The sequence below is a fragment of the Apis laboriosa genome, unplaced genomic scaffold (assembly GCF_014066325.1).
Source record: "Apis laboriosa isolate Shangri-la unplaced genomic scaffold, ASM1406632v1 scaffold34_cov151, whole genome shotgun sequence".
NCBI lineage: Eukaryota > Metazoa > Arthropoda > Insecta > Hymenoptera > Apidae > Apis > Apis laboriosa.
The window spans coordinates 7486156-7498787 of NW_025222928.1; the positions used below are offsets into that span (position 1 = coordinate 7486156).

The 12632-nt window shown below is 44.3% G+C and overlaps 1 protein-coding gene across 4 annotated transcripts in view; it reads right to left on the minus strand.

The window, feature by feature from the left end:
- LOC122715323 (nephrin) overlaps window positions 1-12632 on the minus strand; it is a 220543-nt gene that overhangs the window by 123712 nt on the left and 84199 nt on the right. For 3 of the 4 annotated variants that reach the window (XM_043937424.1, XM_043937420.1, XM_043937423.1), the window contains exon 2: window positions 12183-12312. In XM_043937424.1, the coding sequence (XP_043793359.1) occupies window positions 12183-12312 (130 nt within the window). Of the gene's footprint in view, window positions 1-12182; window positions 12313-12409; window positions 12443-12632 lie in introns of those variants that run through there. The other variant, XM_043937421.1, reaches the window with a different exon arrangement.

Below are 12632 nucleotides of genomic sequence, written 5' to 3' on the forward strand. Positions count from 1 at the left end.
ATTTTTGAGAGAGAGAGAGAGAGAGAGAGAGAGAGAGAGAGAGAGAGAGAGAGAGAGTAATCTCGAAGGTAAGTTGGAAAGTTTACACTGGAAGGCCTCGCCAACACATTTTGCGTTGCGTAAAATTGGACGAGAGGCATTTAATTTCGGTAAATTTCTCGAAATAACCCTCGAATTCTTCCATCGCCCCCAGAAGGGGAAGATCGTCCCGGTGGCTTTCTCACGTGGTGTATTATATCGTAGATAGACAAGGGCTTAAAATATCGACGAGAGCTTCTTCTGGCAATAAAACTCGGACTCGGAAGAAGAAGCACGATGCAACCCATCGTTCGCAGAGAATTTCCACCGGTGGAGGATAAGTGGTGAAAAGTGGTGGAGCGACGATAATCGACATTCGATTCCTTCTCTCTCTCTCTCTCTCTCTCTCTCTCTCTTCCTCGCGTTCGGTTATTCTGTGTCGGTCATATTCGACAGGGTAATAAGGGTAAATGCAGTTAAGCGTCCCCTCGTTTGTAATCGCAGTATTCCGATTTTCCTGTCTCGATTATTAAAGCTGAACATCTAGCGAGTGGCCAGAATTTTTCTAAATTCTTCTCCTCTCGACATTAATTTTGCACTCCAGGCAAAGTTTGTTTCGATCGAACCGGTTTTCTTGCAGCTAAAACTTTTATATTTTAATATTTTACGTATCTTTACATAAAATCTGTATTGTTGTTTCGCGTGATATTTTATTTGTCTCATTACAAGTTTCATTTCATTAATAAGTTCAGTAAGAAATAGTTTGAAATTTTAGTTTGGAATTTTATCATTCACTATATATTATTTTCCTTCTTATACCTCTTCTATTTCATCTCTATACTCATTGCTTTCTTCATCCTTAATTTCTTTACGAATAAAAGTAAATTTTGTTCAATAACGAAAAAATCAAACTCCTCTTCGAACTAATTTCATTACCTTACAAATCTCAAAAACATTGAAAATAATATTTCTATTCTATTAACTTAAGATAAAAAAAGCCAGCCGTTCAACAACATATTATTCTACACCTACCCGTTAGATTATACGAGCTTGCAAAAAAATCAAACATAAATAAATATTGTCGCCTCGATCGAAAAAGCGGTGACCAAGAGTGAGAGCGCAAAGGATTAAAGAGAGAGAGAGAGAAAGTACGGTAGTAATTTCGAATCAGAATGGCACGAGGCGAAGGCAGATTTCCTCGAACGGACATATTTTAATCGGAGGGAATAATCGTTCCTCCGTTGAACCGTAACTGTACCTGTACCGCTCGTACATTTATGCCGAAGGCGTTTATCGCGAGCACGCCGCCGCCGTATATCTTCGTGACGCACTCGAAGCCCTAGCCGTGTCCTCTGCTGCACCCACGGCACAGATACATGCCACGGACTCGTTTAATTTCGTTCACATCGCGCCGTTTATTTTTGCCGCCGTTGCCGTCTCGCCAGCGGCCCCTTTTCCCTCCCTCCACGGGGTGGTGGGCCTTGGCCGCTGGAAAATCTAACCAAGAAAGGGGAGAATGGCACCTCTTCTCGCACCTGCATCTCCGCCAATGCGGAGATCCATAACTCCTCGGTCGAGGGCAATTCGCCCGATTCCCTGAATACGTAATTGCCTCTTCCTCTTCTGCCTTCACCGCACGTTTTCCTCTCGTCGTCGCCCATCTTATTGCATCCCCCCACTCCCCCTGTCCGACATCCTTCCCAGGGGAGGAACAGATATCTTTTCAGACGTAAGAATATATACATATGTATATAGTTATATGTAGTTTCGAATCTCGTCGAATAATTTCGATTTTATCGTCGAGTATATTTATATAGCTGTTGTACGTATTTTCAGGAGGTGTAAGGTATTCTTTGAACAATTTCCCTCGAATCGACGTAGTCAAGAGCATAATTGTCGAGAGACACTTCTCCGAGAGGAGGATGGTTTGCCCTTTGAGGCGAGAGCAACGCGGATATATCGGGTTACGGCCGCGTAAAGATCAGGATTTCACGGGGGAATCAACCTTCTCGGCGAAAGAATCGGAAAGAGAATAGGAGGAGGGTTTCTCGTGGCAATCTTTTATTCTTATATATATATATATATATGTATGCGTATATACATATCGATCGGTCCTGTGGAACAACCTGTTGGCCGTGCAAATATTTTCGTTCAAATATGTTATTTACGTTGGCGGTCGCGCGTCCCTGTGCGCGCACACGCGGAGAATGTTTGAACTCGGAAGGCGATACTCGGAGACGCGATTCACAAACATCGAGTTAAACCGGTCTTTCCATTTCGAGAGATTTTTTTCGGACAGGATTAACAAACAATCAGATTCCTTCTCTCCCCTACCCACACGTTGACGGTTTATAATCATTCTGTCAATTTTTCAACGATGATAATAACCGTGAAAGAAAAATTCTCGATTCCTTGCGAAACGAACAGTCGAATTTGAACAAAGTCGGTTGCGGCGTGGATAACGCACGAGTGACGGCCAGCAGGTGGCGGCCGGCGCGTTGCAACGGCCGTAAACTTGGCAACTGAGCGGAGAGAATAAAGAGAGCCCCCGCGTGGGAATCGTTCGTTATTAGCCGGCCGGCAATAAGTTTCCCTTATTGCCGCGTAAACGATGCACTCGGTGGCCCCCCTGCGGCACACTGCGCGAGAGAGTTTTAAGGTCTGGTATCCCAGGATGGAAATAGACTAAGCCGCGAAAGCTTCTTCTTTGGTGGAAGAAAGATAGGGAGAGGTGTGCGTTTCGGATAATATACAGGCGCCATTTTTAAAGTTAAGTATCGCCAAGCAACGCGATTTAAATGGAGATGGACGAGCGGCCATTTTGCCAACTGTGGACTTGCTTTTCTTTAATCCCCTTTTCTTCTCTTCGTTAGAACCACCTCTTCCACCAGCTCTGCTATACATTTCTACCATTTCCTCGCTTGCGAAGACCGACCACGATAATCCACGGAAACAGTGGTAACGTTTACCCTTTTCCGTTATTTAAACGAGAATCGTCGCAAGTTCCTCCCCTCCTCCTCCTCCTCCTCCTCCTTCTCGACAACGATACAATGATAATGGACCGAGATTTCCTCTTCGATTTCGAGCGAAAGTACGAAAGTATAAAGCGGTGTGAGATCGTAGCCGGGGAATATTCGTCATCCAGCCGGTAAATTACAAATGCGCCGTGTGCAGTTCATTGTACGAGTGGATGCGCCTATATACCCCTCCCCCGCTTTATTACGTAATTTCAGTTGGCAAATTATTACAATTCGTCCCGGCGGTTTGCACTGTTAACGATGTTTGTATTACACGTATAGATAGGCGCGCGCGGTGGGGGAAGAGGGAGGCGGTGGGGGGGGGGGAGTGTTGGGGACCGCGCATTGTACGCGCGCGAACGAGAGAGGCAAATAGTCGAATCGATAGAGGGCCGCCTTTGGTATTCAAATCAAACACTTTGCGCGTATCTACATTTATAAACGTCTATTATCATTCGATGGATAATGAATCGCCAATTAATTACCATGCAATCAATGACCGGGCCGGACGAAAGTGCGACCGAGAGGTCGGTTTTCCCCAACCGGGACTGCGTCACAAACAATTTTTTCCCCTTTCTTTTCTCCGTTCCCTTTGAAAAATCTGAGAGAGAAATTACCGAGAGAGTGATAAGGAGTTTGTTGTTATCGTTAACGAGAGAGCTCGTGCGAAATTATATTATATATATTTGACTCGGGAAAGGAAGAGATTCGCAATCAGGAGGATCTCCGACCGGCCGACCGCACACCACTGTCAACCTGCGTAATTAATCCACGTTTCACCGGCCCGGACACCGGGACCTAAGATTTACCGCAGTCCAATTTTACACCTGTCCGTCATTCCAACTCGCGACACCTTTCGCCTAATGAAATTTCTCCGTGATTATCGATACCCACTTTATCCTATTACGCCTGATTACCTATATTTGGATATCTATAATAATTGTAAAATCGATCCATCCGTGGAGATTCGTACGAAAATGCTCTTTCTACGGTATTCGACTGTCGTTCGAGAATTTTCGCTCTCAATTTTCATCGTTTGTCTTCTTCGTTGAAACCGGTTGAAAATCGTCCCGATTTTCGTACCGTTTCCTTCTTAATCATCGAATCGAGGGAATGAAATTTTCGAAAGGAATCAGTGGAGAGGCTGTCTTCGAAAACGCATTACTCGAACCAATCTACGTCCTTTATTTCGTCAAGCCAATATTTCCGCTCGCTAGAGCCGACATTTTCCAAGGTTATTGCTCGGTGAATCGAGCCAAGTATTGCTCTTGGTGGCCTTTAGAGTCCATATAGCTGTGCCGCGTAACTTTTCATTCGAATACGGTTTTACTTATTTCCCTTGGACCGTTTTGAAACAACTTACGAGGTCCTCAAAAGGTCGCCGTTACAGCCGCGTGACCGACGATCCGTGATTACCCGTGTTCGCGAGAAAAACAATTTCGAGTAAAAATCAAAAAAAACGGTGAGAAAAACGATCGAAATTTATTCCAAGAAGCGTTTAATTATTTTCAAGAGAGAGAGAGAGAGAGAGAGAGAGAAATTTCAAAGGGGACGAATTCTTTTCCAAATTTGTTTGTAACGCTCGAATTTGTCTAATAAATTCGAGTAAATTCTAGTAAATTCGATTAAAAGAAATTAAAGGAAATTTGGGACAATCGGGGATAGTTGATCCATCGATCCGGAGGGGGAGAGGAGGAAGTAATCGCGACTCGTTTGCATAAACGTTAATTTCAATATATCCCCTATATTTTCCGCCCTGGATATTTATCAATTCCGTCTGGAAACAGGAATTTGATATCTGATTCGACGCTGTTATTGTTACCTGCACCTGTACCGGCTCGATGTTATTGCAGTTCTGCCATGATTGACGCCGCGAAAAGCCGTCGCAATGAAATCACGGAAAAATAATGCTCGAGATACGAGCTACCTACCTATGTGTCGCGTTGTCGCCTCTCTCTCTCTCTCTCTCTCTCTCTCTCATATTTTCATCGCATCGTTAACGAACCTGTATATAATCGTGTCCGTCTTGCGAATTTTTTCGAGAAAGATTGAAATTGAATTTTCGAAAAGAATTATTGGAACCACTCGTTTCACTAGTTTCTCCACATTTTTAAACAAAGCGATCGGTTAAGGTTGCGGATCCTAGATTAGCATCCGCAATTTATTCTGGAATACCTCCTTCTGAAAATCTAGAGAATAGGTTTCAGACGATAGCAATGCGGGTCCGGCATCTGCAATTCATTCTGGATTTTTCCCAAGTTCCTTCGGGATTTCGGAAATCTAAAATGAATTTCAGATGGCGGTACGTAAATTCTCTGTGCCAGTCACTTTGGATTCGCTTCTCGACCGATTTTCGAAAGCAAAGAAAATCCCCTCGCCTTCCTTCTCCATGATCGATAATTATTACCGACGATTCTCGGATCAATCGCGAAAAATTCAATAATTTTCCTAAACTCTCTCATGAAATAAACATCTTTAGAGCAATCCTTCGATTTACACGCGATAAATTCAAATTGGCTGCACACTCCCTAGACTCGACCGTTAAAATGCTCGATAAAACGGGTCCGCGGTCATTGCTCGTTCGCGCCAACATCCCAAGAGTCTACGTGGATAAAACGTGGTCGAAACGACGCGCGTTCAAAAAATCGTATTGAATAAAACCCCTTAAACGATTGGTTTGCGCGCGCGCGAGAGAGAGAGAGAGAGAGAGCGCTCGTGTCGTTATCGTGTCGGTATCGGTACACAATGCGGCCACCGAACGTAACGGCCATCGAGCGCCGTGCCAACGATAACGGCGTTGCCGGCCTTTCGATCCACTGCATCTCTTTGCTTAACCACCACCATCACCATCACTACACGGAACAACGGGTACCGTATGTAAAAGTTTGCAACACTGAACGCGATAAAGCGCGAAACCGGATTCCACGAACACGACGACGCGACATTTCCAAGGTCCATCTCGTGGACGTGAGCACGCGAGTACATCTAAAGGATTGCCGTGCGCGACACCTGGCGTTGGTTGCCTTGGCACAGGAACGCGCTCGTGGCGCTCTCAACGTTGTTAAAATTTATGAATAATGTAGCGGGGTAATGTAGTTTCCTGGTAGTTCGTTCGAAAGTACGGATCGTCTTGACGAAAATTCAGGGGGAGAGGGGGAATACGGAGCAATGTCGGAGATTCGAGGGAGGGAGAAACGTGAAGATGTACGCGAGACGCTGGATGGACTGGAGAGAGCGAAAAAAAGGAATGGAAGGGGGAAAGAAGAAGGAGGGGATCGAGGAGCGACGTTGACGGTTGAAACAGTGGCGCGGTGATGTATATATATATATATATGTATATACCGTTGGCGAGAGCAAGAGAGAAGGGAAAATACGTTTCGCGCATTGTTAGGAGGATAGGGAACAAGCAGGGGTTTACGCAGTGTCAACGATCTTTCCGCGTTGTTTCGTGGCTCGCTTTCGGGAACAAGCAACGTGCTAAAACGTTTTACGACTCCCCCCCTCTCTACCCGTACAAACTGCGACCGCGTTAAAACAATCCACCGCGTTACAATTACAGGCACCGACGAGGAATCGTCGCTGCCCGGGATCCGCAGAGCATTGTTGTCGCATTTGGGTGGCTCGTGACGACACGGATATTGCCGATATCGCGGTGCCCCATTCGTGATACGCGGCGTTCGCGTTTTCGTTCGCCATTCGCTTCACCCACAGCGAAACGTTTCGACGACTAAGGCTTTACGACACGTTCCAATATCGATTCGTCCAGGAATTAATTCCCAGTTAGCTCCAGATGAAAGCTTCAACCTCGAATCACCGGTCAACTTGCCGAATGAAAGATCAACCGCGTTCATTATTCAACGTGGCGATATTACGGTGGGAAAACTCGAATCTCGAAGAGAAACTTGAGCGCAGGGGAATCGATCAAAGTGAGCGAAGAGATATTGAGAAGGAATCGCGGTCGTGGCGCGAAATTTTGAATTCTTGAGGGAGAAAAGTTGTTCGCTCGATTTTCTATACTATTCCGTAAATTATATTCCGTAAATTATATAATTATATGGATAAATTAACAGTGTAGAGTAAAGCACCTACTCGCTCGATATCAGGATTGCGCGTGTTTGCGCTTACGCATGCGCACATGAACACGTGTACCTTCCAATATCTTCGACTATCGTCGTTGCGAAGCGAGAGAGAGAGTTTCGATGTTGCCGCTTATTTGCTCGGTGATGTAAACGCGGCGTTGGTGAGTGGGAAAGGAGACGGCGAAAAAGCCGTGGGAGAGAAGCCACTAAGAGCAAAGGGAATGGAATAGAGCTCGGATGAACGACGACACGATGCATCTGATTTATGAGGTCCGTAACGGGAGAGCTGGGAAGATTGGTGCGGCGCAATGCGATCTCCTCGTTTTGCGGTCGAGCTTCTTCCTTTTACATTTTACTTAAATAACGCGGCCGAAAACGGTATTTGATTAAACGTTCCGTTTTTGAAACACGGTCGAAGATCGAAGATCGGAACGCGATTTTCAATTTTTTTTTTTCTTTTCTTGGTTTGATTGGTTCGGCAAGGATGCAACGCGACCGGAGAATAACAGATGATCGCGAATATTGGATTCTAACTCACGTCCACTTATATATATATATATATATATATAGCCCGATCGGCTGGAAAAATCGAATTCTCATCGATGGAAGAACGAGAGTATAAAACAGAAATGGAAAAAAAATAGAAAGGCTCGATTTCCATTTTATTTGGGGGACAAATCTAGGCGAGTAGACAATAAACGACCGGCGACCGGCACCGCGTATCCGGCGTTTGCGCGGCATTAATTTTTCCACAACGGGCCGTGCTCCGTGTAACGAAAACTGATTTATATCCGCACGAGCCATGGAACACCGATAATTACCGGTAATCGCAATTAATCAGATTTATGCGTGTTAACTATAAATCTGATTACACCTAGGTATACACAGGTATAATAATGCTAAATCTCCGTAAACGCGCTAGCTTCGATTCTGGCTAGCCAAATATAAATTACACGGGGGGGGGGGTCAAATCTATGACTTCTCATCGTCGACCCCCTCGTTCTAATTTTCATTCAACGCGGTTCGAATTTTCACGTGAATTGCCCGACCTAAAATAAAAAAAGAATCCTTCGCATTTTCATTTTTTCTCGTCCTCTCCCGCACGGACGGGGAAATCTGTTGCTACGAATCGACAGCTGCGCCCGAACACCGAGGGCGAATAAAATTTTCGACTCGATCTCTGACCTCCTCCGTTGTAAAATTTTCAAGCGTCTCTCGCGACTCGTTTCCCTTGGAAGAAAAGGAAGATTATTCGGGAATATCGGTATACGTACAATCGCGTCCGATTTCGAGGGCGAACCTTCCGACCCGGGAATTCTGGGCGGCCGGGGGGGTCGGAGATCGGAGGTCGGACGTAATCCAGGAAGGTAGAAGACCTTTCTCGAATCGTTCGACCTCGATCCAATCCCAATCCGACCACCGGCCAGAATCCATCCGGATAGAAATTTCACCCGCCCTTGTTTGCCACCTTCAACGATCGAGTTACGGCGATCGCGTGCTGAAAACTTTCCGCGAAGAGCCACCTCCTCGCCTTGCGAGAGAGAAACTTTCCTCTTCTCCCCAACTTGCCTCCCTCCCCTCCAATTCTTCCGAGACACGCGGGAAATCTGTTGTACCGCTTGTCATCACGAGCAGCGTCTCGGCAGACGCGATCGATATCCAGTTCGCGAGAAACATCTTCTCTTCTCTTCTCTTCTCGTCTCGACTCGAGTCGCGAGCATTGTTCGAACACATCCTTGGTTTCTGCTGGTTCGAGAATAGTAAGGTCAGATGTATGCATATGTATATATATATATGCTACACATCCCCTGTAAATTATATCCGTGCAAACGGTTCGCTGCGAGGTCGAGATCGATTGGAAAATAGGGGACGAGAATATCCCCATTGGGATCGATCCGTTTTACGATTTCACGATCCATTTAAGCGCGTTTCGACACTCTGCGCCGCTCTCTCTGTATCGCGCGCGACCAATGGAACGGACCATCACGGAGTTCAAAGATCGAAGGCTCCAATTATATATATATATATACATGTACATCTTGTAACACGAGTTGCCATTGGAAGTTGTGCGAATCTATTCATCGCTTCCGCTTATGCAATTGGACGTATTTAATTGGTTCGAGGCACAAGATCCTTCCGTTCAGATCTCTGATAGAAATCCACGATATACGTACGTATATATATATACACGAGTATATAACGAGTGAAGCTTAGGCTCGATAGCTTCGTTACTTCGAAGGGCGCTTCAGATTTATTCGGACAAAGGTTCGTTAGCCGTACGCATAAACGTTTGACAACGTGAGGGGGCTCTCTCGATAGGCGTTGCGTATCCTTTACGGGTCGGTCGGAGGTTTGCCGAGGCAAGGGGCGCGCGTGTGCGCGTTTAGGTATGCGCATAGTTCGCATACCGACCCTTCCTCGCGCGGTATGTTATAATTAGTGCTCTGGCGAGCGCACGCAACATTGATATGTCCACGAGCTTCCAAATACTTCCTTAACGAGATAGCTTCGTAAACAACGGGCTAAGTGTGCTCGCGTGCCTCCCCAATCCGATTTCCCCCTCCCTTCGCCGAGTCGAAACATCGTTGAAATCTGTTTTATCCAACGAAAAACACTGAAATTCTCGTCGAAAGGATTTATTTCATCGGTAATAACTATTATCATTGTAATTTCTTAACATTAACAATTTGTATTATCATAGATTTATTTTTAAATAAATTTTTAGATTTATTTCTATTTAAAAGATCACAATATCGAAATTATTTGAACAACTTTTCTTCTTTTAATTATTCGTTTTCCGTCGTTGAAAATTTTATATTTAATCGATGAAATTGCAAATCCATTTTTTTCTATCAAATCAATTGGTGATCAATGAATTTGATTCATATATATTAAATTATTTTTTAAAGAAATTTAAATCAATTCCGATTATTAGAGACCGACGATCGAATAATTATTCCGATAAGAATTCCTTTACGATTAATTACTTCATCAACAAGATGTAATTCATTCGTGAACTGTTCCATCTTTAGGAATTAAAGTTGATGCACTTCCAGGACGAATTAATCAAATTTAATTAGACCAGGAATTTTCTTTGGACAATGTTCAGAAATCTATGAAATCTATGAAAAAAAGTTGAATCAATTTAATTTCTTTTTAAAAAAATAAAGTTAAAATTCCTAACTATATATATACATATGTGTGCGTGTGTTTTTCTCTCGTCGCGATCATTTTTGAGAAGAGGTCGAGATCTTTTCTGGTTAATAAGAGAATAGAAAATACCGTCTAACGGTATCGCGAGAATCTTGGCGCTTAATTTATAGACGAGATCATAGATTGGGCGAAGGTGGATCTCGATCGAAAGGGGACGATTAATCAAGCAGCCACGCACAAGTTGGCGCGGATCTTCCGCGGCACGTTACGTCGACTCGGCTTGGGATGTCGCGGCGGTTATCAATTATTCGCCGATAAAGCTGCCATCCAGGAGCTGCCGTTGCTCCACCTGCATCCCCTCAGACACCGATTCAAATTTATCGACACGCTATAATTACGTGCCACGTAAGTTGATCCGCGATCCTCATTAGCCGGATAACGCCTTCTTCGCCAACCTATATATATATATATATATATATATATGTGATACATCCCGTGTAATCTGACCTTTCGACCTTAGACTGTCGAAAAAGAAAAAAAAAGAGGAGGCGTTTCGAGCATTAAAAAATCCTCGCTGTTGAAAATTCATAAAAGCGCGAAAATTTATTCGAGCGATAGAATATCGAGAAGCGGAGAAGAAAAAAAAAAAAATTTTTTTTCCCCGCGCTAAAAATTCAAAATATCGTCCATTAAGCGTTTTCTTTTTTTTTTTTTTCCTTTTTCAAAAGAAATCTTCCTTATCGACTCGTGCATTCGATCACGATAACGCGATACCACCAAGATAATTCGATTTTCGACCCGATTTTTATTCGTTAACGTCGCTGCGTTGTATCGAAAAATTTCGTATCGTACGGGGCGAGATTTCATTGTTAATCGAAAAAAGAAGAAGAAGAAGAAGAAGAAGAAGAAGAAGATCGAGGGAGTCCTTCTCCAAAAGGCGGCTAGATCTATTCGATTCGAAAAATTATCGCGGTTAAAGGTAACAAGGCGTATTTAAATCGGTTCGTCGCGGGAAAATTACGAGTAATCGGCCGAGATAATTGTCAATTAAGAGGGATTCCATTTCCGAAGCGAAGAAATATCTATCCACCACTCGTTTCGACCTATTGTGTCGAGCGAGTTATTCTCCCCTCCTCCTCATCCCCTCCTCTTCATCTTTATTCCTCGGCGAGAAAAATTATTCCGAACGGATGCATTTTATAAATTCATATCCCTCCCTCCTCCCCCCCCCCCATCTTCTCTCCTTCAATTTTCAGCCTCATTAAGGAGAAATTATAGATACACGATCGAGCGAAATAATTGTCAATTAAAAAAAAATTTATTTTATATTCCATCGAGGCCTTTAGGAAGAAGGCTTTTAATTAATAACCGTTTCAATTAAGAGGCCTGGTCTGACCGGCTTTCAACCATCCCGGGGACACCGACGAACACCCCCCCCCCCTCTCCCTCTCTCCGCGTCATCAACTTAAACTCTCTCGTAAAATTTCGTTGGGAGAGAGAGAGAGAGAGAGAGAGAGGGAGAGAGAGAGAGAGAGAGAGAGAGAGAGAGAGAGAGAAAGGCGCAAAGAGGCCCCGCGGTGGCGTTATTGCGGCCAACTCGGAGAGAGAAAGAGAGAGAGAGAGAGAGAGAGCAGTCCGCGAAACGGAATGCAGAAAGGAATTCGGAGTTGGTCGAGTGGCCGACGAACAGCGACGTACGTTTAATAACGCGGCTCTCGTGATACGGGATGTAATACGGGAAAGAGTAAAGGCGAACCTGCGTTTATACCTCATACCGAGTCCCAACGAAATTCCTCCGAGCATTTTTTTTCCTCTTCCTCTTCTTCTTCTTCCTTTTCTTTTTTCAAAGAAGTTCGATCTAGGAGGTCTAGGAGAGGATCTAGGATCAATCATCGAACAAGATTATGCCACTCACGTGTACAATGGTACTCCGGCCTCGTCCCTGAACCAAAACACCATGTGAAGGGTGTCCTCTCCCGGTGGAGTGATGTCGCATGGCAACTCCGCCGACTTTCCTTCCACCACGCTGATATTGACCAATGGCACTGCAATCAAACGTTAACTCTCGTCAACAATCGCCTTTTACTCTTAACCTTACGAATTCTTTTCTTGCAATACAAAAGTCCTAGGATTCCTTCTCACCAATTTCCCATGTTTCCATGAAACGAGATTCCATTCGACTCGGCCCGCCGCCCCCTTCTTTCGAAACAAGAATCGAGGATGGAGAGAGAGAGAAAGAGAGAGAGAGAGAGAAATTAGGAGAGAATAAAAATTGAGAAATAAAGCGATAGAGAAAGATAAAGAAAAAGAATAGATAGATAGATAAATAGAGAGAGAGAGAGAGAGAGAGAGAGAGAGAGAGAGA